At 39.8% G+C, this 24,068-nt stretch overlaps 1 protein-coding gene across 2 annotated transcripts in view; it reads left to right on the top strand.

Annotated features, from left to right (window-relative positions):
• Positions 1–24,068, top strand: part of taf3 (TATA-box binding protein associated factor 3) — a 133,627-nt gene that overhangs the window by 1,296 nt on the left and 108,263 nt on the right. For both annotated transcript variants that reach the window (XM_016993529.2, XM_003220720.4), the window contains exon 2: positions 9,270–9,512. In XM_016993529.2, coding sequence (XP_016849018.2) covers positions 9,270–9,512 — 243 coding nt within the window. The remainder of the gene's footprint in view (positions 1–9,269; positions 9,513–24,068) is intronic.

The following is a 24,068-nucleotide window of genomic DNA, read 5'->3' as shown; positions in this document are numbered from 1 at the left end:
AGATGGGTAAAGGGCATAAAGAAGGAGGGCCTTGGGGTTGTCATAGTCACAGGTAGAGGAAATGGAGAGGGAGAGTCTTAGGGTTGTCATAGAAATGAGTAGAGGGCATGGAGAAGGAGAGCCTTGGGGTTGTCATAGTCACAGATAGAGGAAGAGTTGTGGAGTCGCCATGGAACTGGGTAGATGTCATGTAGAAGGAGGGTCTTGGGGTTGTCATAGTCACTGTTGGAGGAAATTGAAAGGGAGTCATAGGGTTGCCATGGAGATGGGTAGAGGGCATGGAGAAAGCGGGCCTTGGTATTGTCATAGTGTCAGGTACAGGGAATGGAGAGGGAGAGTCATGGGGATTCCATACAGATGGGTAAAGGGCATAGAGAAGGAGGGCTTGGGGTTGTCATAGTCACAGATAGAAGAAATGGAGAGGGAGAGTCTCAGGGTTGTCATAGAAATGAGTAGAGGGCATGGAGAAGGAGAGCCTTGGGGTTGTCATAGTCACAGATAGAGGGAATAGAGGGAGAGTTGTGGAGTTACCAAGGAGATGGGTAGATGGCATGGAGAAAGAGGGCCTTGGTGTCATAGTGGCAGATAGAGGGAATGGAGAGGGAGAGTCATGGGGATGCCATACAGATGGGTAAAGGGCTTAGAGAAGGAGGGCCTTGGGGTGGTCATAGTCACAGATAGAGGGAATGGAGAGCCATAAGGTTGCCATCAACATGTGTAGAAGGCATGGGGAAGGAACGCCTTGAGCTTGTCATAATCACAGAGAGGGAATGGAGAGGGAGAGTCATAGGGTTGCCATGGAGATGTGTAGAGAGAATGGAGAAAGAGGGCTTTGGGCTTGTCATAGATAGAGGAATGGAGAGGGAAGGTCCTAGGGTTGCCATGGAGATGGGTAGAGGGCATGGAGAAAGAGGGCCTTGGTGTTGTCATAGTGGCAGATAGAGGGAATGGAGAGAAAGAGCCATAGGGTTGTCATGGAGATGGGTACAGGGCATGGAGAAAGAGGTCCTTCAGCTTGTCATAGTGACCTATAGAGGGAATGGAGAGTCATGGGGTTGCCAACGAGATGGGTAGAAGGCATGGAGAAGGAAGCCCTTCGGCCTGTCATAGTTTCCTATAGAGGGTATAAGATCTACATAGATACTTGCAGGAATACCTCAGCAAGGAAGAGTCCAAAAGTGACAGGTAAAAACCTGGAATCTCAGTCAGTGGCTGCTACTGAATTAGAAACTCCCTCCTGGACACACAGAAGACTGGGCGGCTTGGAATGCACTGAACAGACTGTGCTGTGATATCACGAGATGCAGAGCCAATCTTAAGAAATGGGCTATAAAGTGGAGTCCACGACATGCAAGTGTAGAGAAGAGCAAACCACAGAACACTTACTACAATCCAGTCTGAGCCCTACCACATGCACAATGAAGGACTTTCTTACAAGGACACCAGAGGCACTTAAAGTGACCAACCTCTGGTCAAAGGAAATTTAGTATAATGCCAAGTTTTTAACTTTGTTTGTGTTTTTTATACATTATAGCTGTATTCTCAATTTGCATCTGACACTTAAAATAAATGAATAGAGGGAATGGGGAGTGAGTGTCATACAGTGGCCATGGAGATAGGGGAGGGCATAGGGAAGGAGAGTCTTTGACTTGTCATAGTGACATATAGAGGGAATGGAGAGGGAGAATCATAGGATTGTCATAGAGATGGGTAGAGGGCATGATGAAGGAGGGCCTTGGGGTTGTCATAGTGACAGATAAATGGGAATTATTATTATTGACACAACGACGTTGTATGACACAGCAAACAAGATAGATATGCTGGATTTCGTTTCACAAAATCACAAGTCGAACACTTCCCAAGTGTCTAGGACTGTGTGATGTATTTTCGGATGATGCGTGCAGATCCCAGTAAGGTGGCCTTTTGCAGTTGGCAGATCGTAATTTTGTCAATGTCTATTGTTTCCAAATGCCGGCTGAGATCTTTTGGCACGGCACCCAGTGTGCCCATCACCACTGGGACCACCTGCACTGGTTTCTGCCAGAGTCTTTGAAGTTCAATCTTGAGGTCCTGATAGCGGCTGAGTTTTTCCTGTTGTTTTTCTTCAATGCGACTGTCACCTGGGATGGCAACATCAATGATCCAAACCTTGTTCTTTTCCACAACTGTGATGTCTGGTGTGTTGTGTTCCAGAACTTTGTCAGTCTGGATTCGGAAGTCCCACAGTATCTTTGCGTGTTCATTTTCCACAACCTTTGCAGGTTTGTGATCCCACCAGTTCTTAACTGCAGGGAGGTGATACTTGAGGCATAGGTTCCAATGAATCATTTGGGCCACATAGTTGTGCCTCTGTTTGTAGTCTGTCTGTGCAGGAATTATTATTATTATTATTATTATTATTATTATTATTATTATTATATTATATTTATTCCCCGCTTTATCTCCTCCGAAGGGGACTCAAAGTAGCTTAACATAAAAAAGTTAGCACAGCATTTAAAATATACAAATATTAAAACAGAATTAAATATAAGCAGTATTAAAACATTCACAATTAAACCCATTCAAACATATTTGATTCATATTCAAAACTAAAACGACAGCACCCCTTGAATTGATCTTAAAAACCTTAATCTTTAAAAGCCTGCCTGAAAAGAAGGGTTTTAGCCTACCGCTAGAAGGACAACAGGGATGGGGCCATTCTGGCTTTCCTGGTCAGGGAGTTCCAGACTTGCAGGCAGCCACAGAGAAGGCCCTTTTTCTCATTTCTACCAACTGAGCTTGGGATGGAGGTGGGACCAAGAGAAGAGCCTCTCCTGAAGATCTCAGGACCTGGGCAAGTTTGTATAAGGGGATGTGGTGGGCCAAATAGCCTGGACCTGAACTGTCTGGAATAGAGTGGGAGAGTCATAGGGTTGCTATCGAGATGGGTAAGGGAGGATGGCTATGGAGTTGCCATAATGAGGAGGTAGCCTGTCCTAGCGATGATGGGGTAATGGAGCAGGAGAGACATGAGGCTACCATAGTGATGGGTAGGGGGAATGGGGAGAGAGAACCATAGGGTTGGTACAGAATTGGAGAAGAACAGTTGAAGAAGCTCTCCATGGGGTATGTTCATGGGGTTGCCATGGTGAAGGGGGATGGAAAAAGAGTCGAGGGGTTGTTATCGTGGTGGGTAGGGGGAATCAGGAAGATTATGGGGTTGCCATAGTGAGGTAGGTAGGGAGAATGGAGTATTTGAGCTATTGAGGGAGAGCCATGGTATTGTCCTTGTAATGAGTAGGGGGCAAGGAGAAGGGAACAATGGGGTCGATAGAAAGGCGGATAGGGGGAATGGAGATGCAGAGTCAAGAAATCGTTACTGTGATGCGTAGGGGAATTGGGAGGGAGGACTATGGATAGTCATGAGGTTGTCTTAGAGAAGGGTGAATGGAGTTGAAGTGCTATGGGGTTGTTTTAATTGGGATGGAAAGTCATAATGGGGAGGGAAAGTTATTGGGTTGCCAAGTTATGGATAGGGTGCATCCACACTGTTGAATTAATGTAGTTTCACAACACTTTGACTGCCACGGATCAATGCTATGAAATCTGAACGTTTTGTTTTACAAGGTCTTGAGGCTTCTCTATCAAAGAGTGCTGGTGCCTCACTAAATTGCCATGGCAATTAAAGCAGAGTCAAACTGCATTCATTCTATACTGTAGATACAGATGAAAATGGAGAGCCTTGAGATTGCCTTATTTACGGGTAGAGAAAATGGAGGGGCAGTGCAGTGGGATTGTCCTAATGGGAAGATGCAGTCATGAGGTTGTCATATTGGTGAGTAGGAAGAATGGAGATGGAGAGCTATAGGGCTGCCATAGTGACAGGTAAAGAGAATGGAGAGGGAGAACCATGTTCCTGGGGATTTCATCTTCCTCAGAAGATGAAGACAATTTATAGCAGCCTCCTTCAGCAGTTCAGCTGAGGCCACCTCCAGTTCAGCAAGAAAAGGAGCTGGAGGAGAGAACCACCCCCATGCCCCCTTGAGAGAAGAAGAACGACTAAGGTACAGGCAGCCCCCGAGTTAGAAACGGCGGGCAAACAACAGAAAGTGAGAGAAATCTACCCCTAGGGAAGGAAATTCACCCCTGAAAGAGTTATTATTACAAAAATGTGTCTCCACTGAAGCTTTCTCGCCAATCCTTGTTTCAAAGTTATGAACAATACAGGCTATGAAGGTTTGTTCTTGTTGAATTTGTAAGTCAGAACAGGTACGTTTTTTATTTGTACACATAAAAATGTACCTGTTATGAATTACAAACAAATTAAGCAAGAACAAACCTTCAGAACATGTTTTGTTTATAACTTGGAGACTGCCCATATTTGACACAGACCCTCAGGTGCAATGAAAGGCTGTGAGCCCACAGTTTTGAGATGTGCTGTCTAAATACTGTTGGGTATGGGCTGAGCTGAGTCTCTTTGAAAGCAGAATACAGTAGAGTCTCACTTATCCAACATAAACGGGCCAGCAGAATGTTGGATAAGCGAATATGTTGGATAATAAGGAGGGATTAAGGAAAAGCCTATTAAACATCAAATTAGGTTGTGATTTTACAAATTAAGCACCAAAACATCATGTTATACAACAAATTTGACAGAAAAAGTAGTTCAATACGCAGTAATGCTATGTAGTAATTACTGTATTTACGAATTTAGCACCAAAATATCACAATGTATTGAAAACATTGATTACAAAAATGCGTTGGATAATCCAGAACGTTGGATAAGCAAGTGTTGGATAAGTGAGACTCTACTGTACCATATCCTTGGCTGGTTTGAGTGTCCTTGGCTGTTTAAGAGGGGAAAAAAACTGGATATAAGTAGTAGCAATAACACTATGTAACAAAATTTGAAAAAAAATTCTGTTCCTGGTTTGAAAGTGTTACTCCTTTTTAATTGTGTGGTATTTACTTTTAATTGTGTGTTATACTCCAGAAACTTTGTTTTTGTGGCTGCCACAAACTAGGTTTAATTGGTTGAGACTGGATGATATATCCATTGAAAAACTATAGCAAAATGTGCTGCAAGATGTCCCGCAAAAACAATGGGACAGAAGGGGGAATGGAGAAGGATAACCAAGAGGTTGTAATAGTGATGATTGGAGGTAATGGAGAAGGGAATCCATGGGGTTGGCATGGAGATAGGAAAGAACAATTGAAGAAGAAGCTTTCCATAGGGCAGTATTTTGACTAGAAATAATGGTCGCGATACCTATATGTGTAAATTAAGGTATAAGCCAGGGTTGGAGAACACAAGACCTTTCAGATGTTAATGAATTATGTCTCTCTTCTTTGAGCAAAGGTGGCTGGAATGGCAGAAATTTCAGTCGATAAATCAACTGAATTGACACATATTCTCCTGATTTAGCATAAATATTGCAATTAATGAGGGAACAGTGTCTGGGAAGTGAGAAAAGTGGATTGTTGAGAAGACGGAGAAGGAGGTGTTCAACAACACTGGAGAAAGTAAAGAATGCATTTGGTTTGGGCAGTCCTTACAGTTTTCTTTTTAGTAACACTATACGGTTGTCTTGTATTGTATGTGTACACTAAGGCTGCCAGAACAGCTGCAGTCTTAAGGCCACTTTAAGCAGTGTTTCCTAAGCTATGTGATGTGGAGAAACTGCAGCTTTTTTCCTGGTACCAGTTTTATATTTATGCTCATTGGCTAGAACAGTTTCTTTCCTTTTGGATAACTTTCCGGGGACAGCAGAGGGTTCAGGAACACGGCTTTAGGTGGTATTGACTTAGACCATGTCCCTGTACTCATCAGGAGAAGGACACCCCATTGAATTCAGTGGTACTTACGCCTAAGAAAAATGTATACGATTAAAATCTTATTAAGTATATGGCTGAAGCAAGATTTTGTATCTCACTTCTTTGGCAACTGTTGTGTGCTTGAGAAGACTGTATGTGAGTTCAGTTAGTACAAAGATTGAAGATAAAATAAATAAGATTGGTGATGTGTATATTGCCTTCAGGCCACCTGTCAATTTATGGCCATGGATTTCACAAGGTTTTTAAGGCAAGAAATACTCTGTGGTAGTTTTGCCATTTCTTTTCTCTACAATATAGCATATAACAGGACTTCTAAAATGGCTTCCACTTGCTACCTTCTTCCACCAAGAAATTTTTACATGATCCCAGGTATACAGTATAGAAGATAAGTATAGAAATAAAACATTTACAGATAATAAATCAGCATTCCCAAGGCTTGCTAGACTGATTTTCCATTTTTTGGAGTACAGCTGAAGCATTTTCTGTAGAGTCCACTGTAAAAACTGCACATTGTTGCTAAGAGATTTGTGTAAATGGCTGGTGTTTAGAAACCTTTTACTGTTGCCATTTTTTGTGACTCCAACATTGAACTAGGATCCACAGTTTAAGAAGCAGTGGCCTACAGCCCCTGGTATTTGTGGGCAGTTTCTCATCTGAGTACTAACTAGGTCTGACTCTGATTAGCTTCCAAGATCAGACAAAATCTAGTGCCTTTTGGGTATTTAGGTTGTCAAGATTGACTATAAGGGGGCTATGTAAAAATAACAATAGTAATTGCACATCCATTTGTGATGTGGTGCGTGGCAGCTATTCAGTTGGACTTTGAAGCTGAGAGACTGTCTCTCACCTGTGATGTACAGTTTCTGTAATGAGCACAAATCTTGACACACTGCCAAAGCCATTCGGCACTGGACTTATGTGTAGTGCCATATAGTGGGAAGAAGGAACATTGCAACTGTTAATAGCAAGGGATAGAGTTCCCTCTGGCGGCTTGCTTGAGATTAGCAAGACTGTTGTGCAAGTGTGAGGAAGGAAGAGGACCAGCTGGGCTGACTCTTGCCTTGTGCAGTTTGTAGCAGGGATTAGCAGAGCAGACAACAGCATTCAGAATAGGGAGGAATCAAATAGAATTGTTGTAGAGTTGGATGAATTCAAGGTAAACAACTGGTATCAGTTGTCACTTTATGTTAAGGTAAAGGGATAAAGTAGGATTGTTATAGAATGAGAATTGGCTTGTGTTACTCTGGAGTAAGCAACTGGTACAGATAGACATTTTATGTAAAGCTAAGGGGGCATTAAAACAGCTTAATATGGGATAGTATTATAAATGCAAAATTACAGTTATGGGATTATCCTTATCATGGTGTTTATTCCCACCTTTTAGTAAATATGAGAACAATTTATCTGGAGCACAATACAATCAGTTTATGATATACTATAGAAATATAGAGGAGCCCCTGGTGACACAGCAGATTAAACTGCTGAGCTGCTGAACTTGCTGACCGAAAGATCGGCGGATCGAATGTGGGGAGCGGGGTGAGCTCCTGCTGTTAACCCCAGCTTCTGCCAACCTAGCAGTTCAAAAACATGCAAATGTGAGTAGATAAATAGGTATCGCTCTGGCGGGAAGGTAGCGGCGCTCCATGCAGTCATGCTGGCCACATGACCTTGGCGGTGTCTACGGACAACGCTGGCTCTTTGCCTTAGAAATGGAGATGAGCGTCAAACCCCAGAGTTGGACACTACTAGACGTAATGTCAAGGAAAAACCTTTACCTTTACCTATAGAAGTAGTGTCACCCCCTATTTTAACTGTTCTTCTCTCCCTTTTCTGATTAAAGTGGATATCCTTTGGTTTAGTCTGGGAATGGTTAGCAAGAAGCCATGGGGAAGAACTATAGCTTAAAGATAAAATATATGTTTTCCATGTCACAGGTCTTGAGTTTTATCTCTGACAATTCCAGTTGGAAAGGTCTGTCATAGGATAAGAAAGATCCTTTGAGACCTGGAGAAACAGATATATTCTATCCAAAACTGATAGAAATTATATAATAAATCAGATCACTACTTATTTTTATAAGAATTATGACAGAGGTTCTGCTGTCTGCAGGTCATTGTTTGAAATCTTAATGTGTTAAAGCTGAACCAAATCCCTCTGTTGTCAATATCACATGAGACGCATCTACACTGTGAAATGAATGCAATTTGACGCCAGTTAAACTGCCATGGCTAAATGCTGTGTAATCACGGGAGTTGCAGTTTGGTGAAACACCAGCACTCTTTGGTATAGAACAGTGGTTCCCATCCTTTGGTCCTCCAGGTGTGTTGGACTTCAACTCCCAGAAATCCCACCCAGCTTAACAGCTGTTAGGAATTATGGAAGCTGAAGTCCAAAACATCTGGAGGACCAAAGGTTGGCAACCACTGGTATAGAAAGACCTTATAAAACTACAAGTCCCATGATTCCATAGCTTTGAGCCGAAAGTGGTGGCAAATTGAATTATTTTACAGTGAAGTTGGATAACAATGGTGTTGTATCCCTTGTCTGCTTCCCATCTAGCAGTTTTCAAGATGGGATCGCCATTATGTAGTCACCTGGTCATATAAAGGTCTCAGGCATTGGGGAAAATATTCTTGAGAGCTGGCTTCCTCTTTCAATATTTTCTCCCAGCATGTGGATAGAGACAAGCTGGCCTTTTTCTTCCATTCTAAATGGAGCTGGAATGTCTGAATAAGGCTATTGTATGGAAGACTACCTGGGGAGAAACAGCTAATTGCCTACTTGCTATCAGATTCCAAATAGCAGTGATAAGGAAACATTTTATACATATTAAAATGCCACCTTGGTTTGATAGCAGTCTAATTTCCTAGAGCGGATTCCTTGACTGTTTGAGGAATGGTGATTACTTATATAAACACAGCCTGAGATGACTTCAGCCTCATGGGCATCTTAACACATGCTATCATAGTGAGATGCAGATCTCATATTCTGGCAACCAAGCTCACTGGTCAAGGAATCATGGTGAAAAACTGGTTGAGAAAAGGGTAGAAAGTTTCCCTCAGTTCTTCCTTGTCCTCTTTTCTCACCACAATTATCATGGCCTATGTGTGTGTAGCTGAACACAGAAAAGTCAATCTGCTTTGGGGATTCTTGTCCATTTAAATGTAAAGCGAGTCCATATAAGTATGGTCTTGTCAGTATGCCTTTTAATGTTGAAACTAAAATTGGAAAAGCCAGCCACATTGAGTAGCCCAGGCATTCAGTTTTTAGGTTACAGTTTTGTGGGGTCTGAAGAAACATTTCCTGTCATCACACTTAAATGTTGCACACCCAAGCAATGAGGCATCTGGGACTTCTTTTTGGATAGTAATTTATTGCTTTCCTAAAAAATAAACAATGCTTGCATTTGACCTGTCATAAGAGTTTTTTCTTATTAATATTTATTTTTGTTCCAGATGGCCGGACAGATCCAATTTTGGAGGATGTAGGTGAAGCCTTCAAGCTTATGGGGGTTAACCTGCATGAACTGGAAGATTACATACTCAATATTGAACCTGTTACTTTTGCACATCAAATCCCCTCGTTTCCTGTCAGCAAGAATAATGTTTTGCAGTTCCCCCAGCCTGGAAGCAAAGATGCAGAAGAGAGGAAAGAATATATTCCTGATTACTTGCCACCCATTGTCTCCTCTCAAGAAGGTAGGAAATTAATCATTTCTCTGTTTTGTTTTTATCTATTATTTTTGAGTGGTAATGTATGCATTTGTATTCAGGCACCTCTAATTCTCTCTATAATATCGTATATATTCACAAACAGGGTCAGATCAACAATATGTTCCTGGTTTTGACTTCTAGTAGTTTTTAAGATAACGTTGTTGAAATGTTTAGTAGTTGGCAGAGGTCAATTTTTTTGTTCTCATTTAGTTACAATATTAATAAATGAATGAATTTTAAAGTAGTAAATGACTTTAAATCTCAGTTGCTTTGTCTTTTGCTTATTGATTGTTTGGGTCGAGTCACATTTCCTTTTCTTTTTGCCATCTGCAAAATATTCGAAGATTAGAAGCATTGCAAAGAAGTTCCTGAGGGGAAAATGCTGTGTGTTAAAAATATACCTGTGATGTTCAGTACAGTTTGACATTAAATTATATTGGGGCATTTGTTAGTTTAGATACACAAAATGTCTCAGATTAACAGGGCAGTATCTGTGTTTTGTTGTGTGGAAAAACAATGTGGATTTCTTTTGTTTGTTTGCCTTTGTGGTGTTCTTTCAGAATGCTATAAATAGGCAGATTTGTTCTTGTTAAGTTCCTCCATATTATTCCCAATTTATGGCAAGAATTATTCAGAAGAGTTTGCCTTTCTCCAAGGCTGAAAGAGTGTGACTTTCCCAAGGCCACCAGTGAATTTCCATGTCAGGGCTTCCGGAGTCCTTATCCATTCCTCAACAAACTGCAAAATTCTGGTGCTCCAAATAAGCAAATGAGCTAGTACAAATTTATTGTCAGCTCATGACACCTTCAACATTTAGTTGGGAATGCTTGGGATAACAATGTCTCTGAACTCTCTGAATTTTACAATGGATACCCGTTTTGTGTCATTGTGGATAAGTGGAACACCAGCATGGTGCAGTGGTTTCACTGCTGGATTATAACTCTGGAGAACAGAGTTTGAACCCTTGCTGAGCCATGGAAACTCAGTGGTTGACCTTGGGCATGTTAACTCTCTCATCCAAAAAGGAAGTCAATGGCAAATTTCCTCTGAAGAAATCTCACAGAAAGTCCCATGATAGGTTCACTTTAGGTGTTGTGACTGCGCCTTCGGGGATTATGGTTGATGGGGATGGAATTCGAAGAGGAAGAAAAAACCCTCGTGATGAGGGTTCACTGGAGGAGTTGCGCAGGAAGCGACTTAGAGAGCTATATGGGGGATCTTCTGAGGAAGATTCAGATGGGGAGATGGATGCTGAGGAACAGGTGGTGGCTGGGGAAGCGGGCACTGAATGGGCACAGCCACCGGAGATGTCTGGGGATTTGGGGTCTATGGATACTTCTGAACCTGGGGTTTCTGCAGGAGCTGATCCCAATTGGGATGCTTGGAGAAGGGAGGATGGTTCTTTAAGTGTTCATGGGGCTAAGTGTGGGCAGGATGATTGGGACTCCGACGAATTGCTAGGTACTCCAGATCCACGAGCTCTAGCTGTGTGGAGCTCCGACTCTGAGTAGATTTGGGACACCTGGTGTTTGGGTGTGAGTGTTTGGTCACCCAGGAGGAAGGGGAATAAAATGGGAATGTTTGGCCACTGCACTTTGCGTGTGGCAAGGTGTTGCTGAGGCGCCATTGGGATCTCTGTGTTTCCATGAAGACTGGACTTGGACTATGATTTGAATCTGCTGTTATCACCTAGCTTGGCTCTCGCTGTGTCTTATCGTGGACCTGTTTTGGATGACTGCACCCTCTTCAGACCTTGGATCGGAATTTGACCTTGCTACTGCCTTCGCCCTGTGATTGATGACTACTATCGGCTTTCGACTCCTGGCTTGCTCTTTGGACACCGCTGTTATCTCCTGACCTGACCTTGGAATCCCGGACGAAGTCTTTTCACCATCCTTTTGGAGCCTTCGGCTTTATCCACATTGTGGAAGCAGTCTACTGCATTCTTAGTTTGTTTGTTTGTTTCCTGACCAATTTGGTGTTTTCTTTTGGGAACTGTTCCTTTGAAAACTACAGAGCCGGCTGGCAGGGCTTGGACTCAGAAAGTGCAGTTTGCACTAAGTTTGTTTAGCTTTGTTTTTACCTGCTTGTGTTGCTGAATTATATTTTTGTTTGAACTGCTCTTGAAGCACTGATAGTGAAGTGTTTCAAGGTTTTTTTCTGTGTTAACATTACTTTTTGGCTTATCTGCTGAATAAACTCTATTTTTGTTCGCTAATTGGCGTCTGACTCTTGACATTAGGATTGCTGTATGTTGGAAATGTTTTGAAAGTACGCTAGTACATAAAGATAAAATGGTGGAAATAATACTAATATCAGGGAGGGATATGGATTCCTGTATTTCTGATACAACCATAAACTACATGGAATATTGGCTGGCAGCTTTGTTGACTGTGAAATATTTTTTATTATGTGAATAAATGTTAAAGTATGCTTTAAAATGTGTCTTTCAGAGAAGAGCTTAAGAGAAACACTTTATTTTCAGGCAATAAACGTAATGTGGGTAAATGCTCATTTCTGTTTTATTCAGTAAATAGTGGAGTGCATTTCAGCATACACTCCCAGGAGAGCATGCAATCACAAGTATAAAACAGAACAATAAAAGTACTGGGGAGCAGCACAACTGAGCTATAAAAAGTAGTTAAAACCCACTCTGTGCTATGGTATATGCTTGGACAAATACAGCGATCTTTGCTTGGCACTAGAAAGACATCAGCCTTGGCACCAAGCATGCTGCTCTAGGGAGGGTTTTATTTCCCAAAAGTACAACACCAAGATTTTAAAAAGTATAGCAACATCCTGTCTGGTCAGAACCCATCTAACCTAAAATTGAAGGTGAGAATCGTAATAAAGCCTGTAATGAAGATCACATTCTTTGGGTAAATGTTTATGATAGAAGGTAGTTCTTCGAGTAGTCAGCTCCTGAGCAATTGGCACTTAAAATTGTGTTTCTAAATAGATCAATTGTTGTTACAAGCTGTTTTAAGAAGTATTGTCAATGGCTTTCATGGTCAGAATCACTGGGTTGCTGTGAGTCTTTCAGGCTGTATGGCCATGTTCCAGAAGCTTTCTCTCCTGATGTTTCACCCACATCTGTGGCAGTCATCCTCAGAGGTTGTGAGGTGTTTTAAGAACTGTGGAGAGATATTGTCTATAGCTGATCCCAGCTAGTCACCTAGCGACTGCATTGTGTATGGAAGTTTCTGAAAAGTTTTCAAAAGCCTCAGTCCCCACATACAATGCATTGCAAAGCTATAATCAAAAGGTTTTGGTGTGGAAAATTGTGGGTTTAGAGATATATATGTTTGCAACTCATTGTTTCCAGAATTGTCATTTTTTGTATTCTCTTTGTCCTCAGATTAAAATATGTTGATCTCCCAGAGATATTAATATTTTTTTTAAAAAAACTTTAAACAGTAAACATGAATAGCATGGGATTTTTAAAGCAAGATTTACTAAGAGCCTTTCTCTGGGGCTGAAAGGGTCTCAGCTAGTGTGGTTCCATGGATGAGCAGAGTCGTAGACCAGTCTAAATCACTACACTATGAAGGCACATTGCATCATATGATGTTTCTTTTCCTTCTCTACTTGGAAAGATCACATTCTCATAATGGAATAACAAGGGAAAAAACTATTGTTGTTTCTCCAGAAAGGGATCTCTTTTCCCCTTGTTACATTAAAGCTCCTGTATAATGTCATTGCACCTGTATTATTTGAAAAAGAAATTAATAGCAAGTACAGTAGGACCACCATATATACAGGGACCTTGTTTCTGGACCTTGATGACATACCTATAGAGGACATATTATGCCAGCTGTAGTTAAAGAAACCACTGGTCCCAGTCCTGTGGATATGGGGATCTTGCTGTATGTATTTCCAGGATCTAATTCAGTGACTATTACCTTTGATCTTGGAAAGCCTATCTGGCCACCATTTCATAATTTATTAGGATGAAGTCTTTCCTTTTCTCTATCTTGCATTTTCCATCATTCTGCTCCATTGGAAATGTGTTAATTTTAATATTACAAAGGAAGAAAAAAATTTGCTTGTAATTTTGTTCCACACTATGCATACATTTCATCTCTCATTCATTTCCCTCAAACCTGAAGTTAACCTATTGCGTATGCCAGAGACATATCAACTAGATGGCTCTCTCTTTTTATAATAGTTTGTCCCTACTTGGCATAATTAGCCCTCTAAATTATCACAATCCTTGTCCTTTCAAAAACACAAATGGTGACCAGTCTTGATACCCCCAGTCCATCAGAAGGAAGGAAGAGCACTCTCCTTTCTAATTATCATATTTATCCCATCACCAGCTTAAGCAGATGCTAAGTATGTCCTCCTGACTGTGGTATGGAAGAGGGATAATAGGATCTAGAAGATTACGTTAAGAAGATGACCAAAAAGTCTCAGACAGGGGTGATGCAAAGGTTATTGAGCAGCACATATCCTCCGAAGGGTATGCTTGATCTGAACGGTTGGAGAGCCAGGTTTTTCTGTTATTTTTTCTCCCTGAGGCTGAAATAGAGCATTTCCCATCTCGGTTCAGTTCTGACGATAGCATTGAATTTGGGAACATCTTGAGAAACTGATCTAAAATGCTTCATCACCCTGTCAGATAAATTTATATATACATGAACTTATTCTTAATCTTTAGGAATTTATAGGGCATTTGTCTCATTTGTTTCTCTTTGATCACAGCGTTGCATTAAAGCCCTAAATGCACAGACTTGCAGAAAAGTAGTGGTTTTATCTTCTAACTTCATCCCAACATCTCAGACAGATTTATTTTTGTCAAATTTAATGTAGGTTGCAGTATCAGAAATCGCAGTTGCCTGAGAAATCTTGAGCCTCAGGATCTTAGTATTAAAATGAGACCTTTCTGGACATTGGCTCATCTAATGAGATGTTATTGAATAGAAGAAGATAGCAAGGAAAGTAATGATAATTGTCGTTGGTTGTTGAAGTGGACAAATGCTGTGTGGAGAGGTTGGCTCAAATTTAGCATTTTCTATCCTGTCTAGACCATGGCATATAAATCAGTTTGCTAGGTAAGATATAAAAAATAATGGTTTTCCAAACGCAAGGAAGATGTTTATTGGTGGAGTATGAAGGAAAAGAAGTAAATGAGTAATTTTGAATCGCAACTCATTCTAAAATGTTACATCTGAACCAAGTTACCAAATTGCATGCAAATAGAAGTATAAATATGGGAGTAGACAAGTAATGTGTGGCAGATGTGACAAGTTACATTTGTCAACATTTTTCCACTTCCAGGTATACAATTCTACATACATAGTCTGTTCTTTAACCAGTTTGTGTGTGTGTCTTAGGTAAAGAAGTAAACTTGTGCATATAACATAGATGAGGTTTAACAATCTGTGTCCACTGACATGGCAATCCAGAAATTTATATTTAATGAGAAGTGAAAATTTGTTTTTACAGCTCCTTTGCTCTGAGAATGTATTTTGAAGTTGAAAGTAGTGCACATTTGATATGCACCATGGCCAGCAGATGTTGCTGTCCTACTTTTAAAGTCTCTGGTTGGAGCTCTTGTATGCTCTCTGTCAGTGTTCATGAGCTGCAACACTGTATCTTCATTTATGTGCTGTGTTTACAGTATAAAATTTAGATTATTTTACTTGCCATTTCATGTAAATACATAAAAAGCTGGTCAACACCATACATTTCTCTCTCTTCCACTTCCCTTGAGAACAGATATTCTGTTTTGTGTAGCCCTCACTTGATCAAGGAGGGATGTTTTATTTAGCAGCGAGGATCACGGCAGAAATGGCTAGTCTCAGCCAAACTATATATTTAGATTATTCTAAGCAAGATGTTTTAGTTATAATTCTTAGGAAAACATAGTAAAAGATACAGTTAGACATATTTCACATTCAGTTATTTGTGTTTCAGGAAATACGTTATGTGCTTAGGCATTAGTAGGAAGCCAGATGAAAGCAAAGAGCATGAAGATTTATCAATAACTCTGCATTTTTAACAGGACATATCCTGATATATTTACTGGTTGGTTCTTGCCTGTGTGGCAGGTCAATCATCAGTTGTCCTTCTCTGATGACACAGGAGCTTGTGAGGGTATAAAAGTTTTGTTGTTGTTGTTGTTGTATCTTTTCAAGTCATTTCTGACTTAAGGCAAATCTATCACAGGGTTTTCTTAGCAAGATTTCTTCAGAAGAGATTTGCCTTTTTTCCTCTGGGACTGAGTGTGTATGCCTTGTCAAGATCACTCAGTGGATTGTATGAGCAAGGAGGATTCAAAATCCTGGTCTCCAGAATCATAGTCCAACTCTCAAACCATGCTGGCTCCTGAAAGAGGAGCAGACAGGGAGAAAACATGATAGGAGCTACAGGACATGAGAAATGTGAGGCATAGAACTGAATGTGGTGGATATGATTAAAAAGGGCTTGAGGAACGAGAGTTTCATAAAGTGGCAATAGTTAAATAAAGGAATGGGTGATAAAGAGAAAGAAGTGGACAAAGAAAGCATGGAGTGGAAGAGATAGTTTATTTTGGAGTTTATGAAGGAGGCTAAAGAAGTAGTTGGCAGCCTGATGGATATCTGTGTGAATGAACCTGGCCGGCTGATCTGCGTGATGTGATGTCATGCAGTCTTTTGAAAGAAATACTTACATGGATCAGGCCAAAGGAAGTACAGTGTTCCCTCTCTACTTCGCAGTTCACGTTTTGCTCCCTCGTTGTTTCGCAGGTTTTTCAATCAATATTAATGTAACCATTTATTGTGATATTTTTGCTGTTTCGCGGGTTTTTGCTGTGTGCAAAGGGTTTTGGAAGTAGGGGAAAGGGAGAACTAAAGGGAGGGGGAGGAGAGGGAAGGGTTGGAAATAAAAAAGGGTTATTTAGCTTCCATTCTTCTTCACTGCCGGTGTACTGTAAATTGTAACTGCTAAAATAAAGTACAGACTGCATTGTAGTAAGTGGTCTGTGGTTTGCTCTCCTCCACACATAGAATAAATATAGTGTCCCTATTTCATGGATTGTCACTTATTGCGGGTGGACCTTGAACGTAACCCTTGTGATAAGTTGGCTGTGGGTATTGTCATCCCCATGGCAAGTGTTTTGAAAATCCACAGCCATGAAAAGTCAGATGTTTCTGTAATATGCCTTGAATTTCCAAAACATCAGAGAGTTTGAGTATCCTTTATTCAAAAAGATTGGGATTAGAAATGTTTTCAATATCAGAATTTCTTTTGGATTTTGGAATACAGTAGAGTCTCACTTATCCAAGCTTCTGGATTATCCAAGCCATTTTGTAGTCAATGTTTCAATATATCGCGATATTTTGGTGCTAAATTTGTAAATACAGTAATTACAACATAACTTTACAGCGTATTGAACTACTTTTTCTGTCAAATTTGTTGTATAACATGATGTTTTGGTGCTTAATTTGTAAAATCATAACCTAATTTGATGTTTAATAGGCTTTTCCTTAATCCCTCCTTATTATCCAAGATATTTGCTTATCCAAGCTTCTGCTGGCCCGTTTAGCTTGGATAAGTAAAACTCTACTGTACTTATATTTGCATATACAGTAGAGTCTCACTTATCCAACACTCGCTTATCCAAGCCTCTGGATTATCCAAGCCATTTTTGTAGTCAATGTTTTCAATATATCGTGATAGTTTGGTGCTAAATTTGTAAATACAGTAATTACTACATAACATTACTGCGTATTGAACTACTTTTTCTGTCAAATTTGTTGTCTAACATGATGTTTTGGTGCTTAATTTGTAAAATCATAACCTAATTTGATGTTTAATAGGCTTCTCCTTAATCCCTCCTTATTATCCAACATATTTGCTTATCCAACGTTCTGCCGGCCCGCTTATGTTGGATAAGTGAGACTCTACTGTATGTGCATAATAAGAAATCTTGCATATGGGACTCAAGTCAAATGTGAAAGTTGTTTAAGTGTCATATACACCTTATACACATAGCCTGAAGATAATTTTATGTATTATTTTAAATATTTTTTTTGCATGAAACAAAGTTTATGTGCATTAAATTTTCAGAAAGCAAAGGTATTATTATTTCATCCAGTTTCAATTTCAGATTTTGAATTAGGGATGTTTAACCTGTACTAACAACAATGACCTACTTATCTTCAATAGTTAAAGCTATATAGTCCTTGAATTGTTTTGCAGCGTTCATTCCTTTTTCTAAGGAACAACTGCATCCCCTCTGACAGAACTGTGAAGGGAAATTTACTCCCTTCTTGGACTAAATAATATGGTTTTGAAAAATAGCTTGCTATATTCCTTCCCTCTTCCTTTTCTGAAGAGGAGGCCAGCCTGAAATGGCTTCTCCTGCCGCTGCCCATGCTTGATGGTTAAGCACCGCAAAAGTCTGTATTAAGTTCCCTCTGGCATTCCACATGTCTAGCGCCAGACACTGATTGCTTTTGTACAAATCAACTTTCATGTAGGCATCAACCTGAGCAGGAAGAAGCAACAGGAGAAACAGACAAAATGAGAAAGGCAGCCAAGCTTGAGAAGCAGACAGAGGATGCAGTTGGAAAGGAGCCAGTAGGAAAGACACATTTCAGAGGAAAGAAACAGCAGCAAGAGCGGGGTGGGAGAGTGTGGGGAGACAATGGGGTGATGCCTGATCAGCATTGTTATTTTTATGGCAGAATAACTAATTAGGCTCTTAAAAATAAAAAAAAAGATTGGTGAGTCTGTTTATGTGTGTTGTAGCTGCCCAGAAAAATATTTCAATAATCATGATTAAGAAGGAAGTAGTTCCTTAAACATAATTTAAGCTGTTCTACAGGCTCCCCTCTCCCTTGGAGCTAAAGAAAATTCGGGATTTTTTTTTAATGTACCATTTGCAAACTGTAAAAGATGTATTTTCTTGTGTTTGTGAGGTGAAATCTTGAATGTAATGATACTTGCATTATGTGCTTTATTGAAAGTTTTGCCTCAAATCTTTGTGGTGGATGGTGTTGTAGCTGTTTTTCAGATGAATCAAAAGTTGAATGAAAATTGCTCCAACTATGGGGGAAAAACATTTCTGAGATTAAATATAAGATGATACATTATTAGTTTTGTTTTGTTTTATTTTATTGCATTGCATTGCATTGAAGGGAACATAATTGCTGAGATACAGTTGTCCCTTTCATTCCATATACGGGGAGCAGAAGTAAAAGGAACCAAATGAGAAAAGAAACTGAAAGGGGAAAGAGCTCATTATTTTGTGTATTTGGGGTTAGTGGTATTAATTTCTTAGAATGCTTTTTCAGGAGAATTTTATTTTAAATTTGGCTCCAGTTGTCATATCACATTTCTCCGGCTCCCCCGCCCCTTTCTTGACAATGTTTTGCTTTATTTGGTGGTCAGTTTGCTTCCTGCGCTGCATATAGCTTGAAGATCTGATTACACATGGAGCATCGGGAACCTTTTTGCCCGGAATGCATATGTTTCAAATTAGGCTAATAAGCACAGTCTGCTGGGTATGCCTTGTCCTATATACAGTTTTTGTGGCACTTCTGTCAATTTGGGCAAAGGCCACTCCGAAGCCTCAGGTGGACGAGGCACATTGTTTTGCCCTTTTGATTTCCCTACAAGAATAACCTTGCTAAGGTACCTGCAAATGAAGAGAAAAACTGACAAACACAAATAAACGCAGTATGTAACTGAGTGTATGTTCTCTTCATTGGTAATAATTCTGTTTGCCATCAGTCTTCAGTTTCTGTGTGAGCATCCCAATCCTACTCTCTTCTTCCTCTAAAAGAACAATACATTGCAAATTCTATTAAACCTATTTCAGAACTGAATAAATAACACAGCAGTGTTTCTACTTACAGAATGTTGAGATTTGGTGCCAGCTAGGAATGTAACTTAGAAACTTTTTTAAAACATTGCTGTCATTTCAGTTAAGTCCTGGAGGGTCACTTTTTAGGTGAATTGGACAAATTGTGGCACTGAAGCCTCATGTGAACCTCCAAAGTTGTTTTTGTGGCCCATTGCTTGCCCAGACTCTGGTCTGCTTTTTTCCTCCAACGAATTGCATCTCTTAGACGCTGATAGAAGTTGCAATGCATATTTTAAATAGCAAAAACAAACAAACAAAACAACATAGTTTTTCAAAAACAGAAATGGACTTTCGCCATTTTTGATTTTGGAGTGTAGATTTTAGAAGGAGGCATTTTTGTCAGGGTGTATGGCTCATGGATAGTTCTGGGGCAGAAAATTGCCCCCTAGACCTACCACAGTTGCCCACTCCTGTTTTACAAGGATAAGGTTGTGGTGGGGAAGCAAGAACATCATGAGGCCACAGAAACAATTAAGCATTATGACTGCTGCATCTGTGGCTCATTCTTCATCATTAAACAGTCTTGAAACATTTACGTTTAGGAAGCAAAGTCAGAGGGAAAACGGTTAAGTGCAGTCATCCCAGACCATCCCCTGCTGAGGAAACATAGCACGACTTCATATTGTAAGGAGAAGCGCTGGCATGTATAATTTGCCAACCATTTGCTTGCCTCCAAGAGGCAAATTGCACGGCGGTGGTAGTTTCCTATTGAAAAATGCATTTTAAAAAGTTAAGGCCTCAATAAATAGTCATCCCTTCTTTTCAGAAATATCTGGAAGTATGTCAGGGAGTGAGAGTTAGTGTGGTATAGTGGTTTTGTATATTGTCTCAGACATTGGGAGATCAAGATCCAAATGCCCACTCAGCCAAGTCATGCTGTCTCAGCCTCAGAGGAATGCAAAGGCAGACCCTCTCAGAACAAATCTTGCAAAGCAAACCCCGTCACAGATTGGCCTTAGGATCTCCATAAAGTTGAAAATGACTTCAAGACATGCAGTAACAACATCAGGCAGTGACAGTCATATATGTGCTGCTCCTTGGAGGAAAATCAAGATATAAATCTAATGCTAATCAATGTTAACCACCATGAAATAATTCATAGTTATTGCAGTGAGATGAAAGCAGCTTTGTGAAGTTTGCATATGATTGTGAACATGAAGAATGGCTTGAGAGAAACCATGACTAAAGTGACATTTCTCCTGGATAAATAGCTCTTTTCTTTCCATCCTTCATTTTATGAAGTAAAGTAAGTCAGTAGGATGTGTTTTCAGACTTTTTTGATAGAATGGTGGGGATATTCCACTTTCAGTGGAAGGATACATCACTTACCAAATTTGAGAGGTGCTGTTATTTCCAGATAGATGTTATTTGGTTGCTGAAAATAATCAGTTTTGCCTCTGGTATGTCATTAGCAGTATTTCCATTAGAACAAGTATATAGATACTAGGGTTATCAGTATTTGATTATATGAATGTGCTTGTAGTGCTGGACAATGGGCATCTGAACGAAGGCAACACAGTGGACAGTAAATGTGTTTTGTCAATCCAGATGAATATTGTAAATTTGTATACACCTTACACTTGTAAATGTTTTATTTTTTGGAGTTGCAAAATGGTGTATGCATGTTTAGGTGCGGGTCCACATTAGGATTAACAAAACTTGCTTCCAGGTAAATGCAGCTCGGGATCAAGCCATTTGATTCCTTATTTCAGATTAAACTTGAGACCACCCAGGGAGGTATTTGACTTTAACTTGGAGGACCGGTGGATCTCTAAGACCCCCTTCCAGTCTCAAAACATGCTCCACTCAAGCTGGCTCTTTGAAACCTATAAGTGAAAAATGGTTAGCATGGTGACATCCTTGATACGTGCTTTTTGTTCTTCTTTTTTGGCTTGCAGTTAGTGTCAAGCCAGCTTTCCGGTTTTAAATATTGTGAAAAAGCTCATTTTAGGATAATAATAGTTTACAAGAGTACTTATTTTGTGTAAAGTAGTTTCTCCAGTGTTAGCTTTTCCACGTAGGCTTAGTCTTTGCATATTTACACATTAGCAGAGAGTTTGGAGCGTTTTCTCTCCCCCCCCCCCTTTTGTATGTGTGCCACACTAATTCTGTCTGGCAGACACAATTGGGAATAGCAAGGAGGAAATAGCAGGTTCTGACCAATCAGCTCTGCTCAGGAAGTCTCAGTGCCATAGGAAGGGAGAGAAACTCACCTTTCATTTCCTCTGGAGTCCGGCATGTTCAGATTAACTTTAAAGGAGAACGCAATGCAGCTTGGAGGATTTGGTCTCCAATAGAGTGTTACCTCTGCATGGAGCCCATCTCAGCAGGCGGCGAGTCCCTGGCCAAAAAAGCGCTTTTAGCTAAGCTGCTGGGTATCCTATTGCAAATTAAATGCAAAACAAAGAAATGCTTGGTTTTGTATGAGCAACTTGAAAGCATTCATTAAAGGAGCTTTTATTTCTGTGTCATGTACCTTAAAGCCACACTGCCACTGAAAGTGCAGCTTTTCCGGTGTGTCTTTCTTGGTTTGTGGGTTGGGGGTGCATTTATCAAATGAGAGAATTTGTATGCACAGCCATTTATCTTCTTAATAAGGAAGGCCAGTGTTTTCTGTACTGAGAGTGCTACATAGAAAAAAACCCCGATAAAATAATTTGCGGTTTTGTGAGCCTTGCTTTTTTACTTATATTTGAATAGTTCAGTAATAGAATGACATTCAGTGATCATTCTAGCAGGTTTGTCATATTCATTTATGTAAGAAATGTATACGTATCACATCTCCATTTATATAAAAAGTTAGGACAGCTTGCAATAACATCTTTACAAACCACTCAAATACTGAATATAATGGAACATGCATGTGACTAAACATACATAAGATTGGGTTCTCTACAAGACTCAAAGAGTAAGCTTAATAGCATTTTTTTAGAGTATAGAAAGTGATTCATAAAAGTTGTCATGTCATGTAGAAATGGATTGAGAAAAAGATGTGGGGTAGGGGGCAAAGGCTTAGTGATAGTCATAAATTCTTAAGTATTTATTGTATAAGTCTTGTCTTCACAGCTAGCCACTATCCAATGCCCGTCCTCATAAATCATAATGTTTAGCAGTCTTAAGAGCATCAGAAAGTCAGTGAGCATTTGTTGATAAACATGAGAATTTCCTTTCTGGACTGGACCAAGTTTCATATGTTTCCAGCAGCAACCTAGTCATTATGTTTGTCTCAGTTCTTCTAAAGGGGATATGAAAGTGGTGATCTTCCCTTGTTGGTGGTCATCAATATCTCCTTTAACTGAAAGTTCCATTAGCTAGCATGGTTTGCAGCTTGTATTTCTCCATTGCACTAAATATAAGTGAATATGTATTTAAGCTGAAAGAAACTTATGGCACTGTTCTTAGGTTGAATAGCCATCTTCTAGAAACAGTAGGGCATCCACTGTAAATTTCCAAGGGAAAAGCAGGGCAATAATGATAACGAATTAATGTGATTGACAAATAGATGGGCTTTGGATTATGATTTGAATTTGTGTGATTTTAATTGATGTTTTAATAATTGATGCTTTAATTGTTTGGATTTTAATTGTATTTGTTTATTTTTGGACTTATATGTTGTTGGCATCAAATTGTTGCCTGTTGTAAGGCCGCCCTGAGTCCCCTTCTGGGTGAGATGGGTGGGGTACAAATGTGGGAAATAAATAATAAATAAGTTTCAAAATGGAATTATTTGTGGTGTTTCTCTTCTACAATGTTGCTATTATTTGCATTCATTTTGCAGATTAGGACAAATGTGACTCATTTTGCAACTTGGCTTGGTGGTTAGTCCAGTTCTCAATCTTATTTCACACATTTGCTTTGGCATTTAAGAGGGATTTTTGGCCAGGACAGGGCTGCATTCTAGACTGTAAATAATATTTTAAGTCGTTAATGTGTGCAAAATCGTACTAAGGTAATGATTTTCTGGTGGTCTGAATCGAAATCCTATAACTATATGCCTGATACAGAGTTCTTCACCTTCCCACTACTTGCAAATTGCAGCATATTGGCCGCAAGCTCACCTCAGACCCTGGAAAACAGTCTCTTTGTGAAATGAGGAATTTCTGTAAATTCCCAGGAGGAACTGTGTAAAATAAATACATTTTTAAAAAGAATATTTGCTACCCACAAACTAATTCTAATATTTCAGAAAAAGGAAACTAAAAATATCAAAATTGCGTACATTTTAAAGAAGCAAAGAATTATATTTTATTAGTGACTGATATCGTTGTCTGATTCAGAATACATTTTTATGAAATACTTGAAGATACTTGTGTGGGTTACAACATGTAAAAAATGGAGTGTTCTGCTAAGGATGATTCTAGATCAGTCATGGGCAAACTTCGGCCCTCCAGGTGTTTTGAACTTCAGCTCCCACAATTTCTAACAGCAAGTAAGCTGACTGGGATTTCTGGGATTTGAAGTCCAAAACACCCGAAGAGCCCAAGTTTGCCCGTGCCTGTTCTAGATGCCATGGTAATGGTTGTAAATGTCTCTTTGAAAAAAGAATATGGCATTCTTGGCTTTCATTCATCTCTGAGATTTAAATCTGTGAATGTTTGTCATCAGAATTAGTCATGTTTCAGCTCAACAATGTTATGGGCCAAAACATCTTTAGGTCCCAGACAATACCAATTCCTGAGCTTGGA

Source organism: Anolis carolinensis, chromosome 5 (assembly GCF_035594765.1).
Source record: "Anolis carolinensis isolate JA03-04 chromosome 5, rAnoCar3.1.pri, whole genome shotgun sequence".
Lineage (NCBI taxonomy): Eukaryota > Metazoa > Chordata > Lepidosauria > Squamata > Dactyloidae > Anolis > Anolis carolinensis.
Note: the sequence above shows the minus strand (reverse complement) of the source record. Positions and strands in the feature narration are given on the sequence as shown.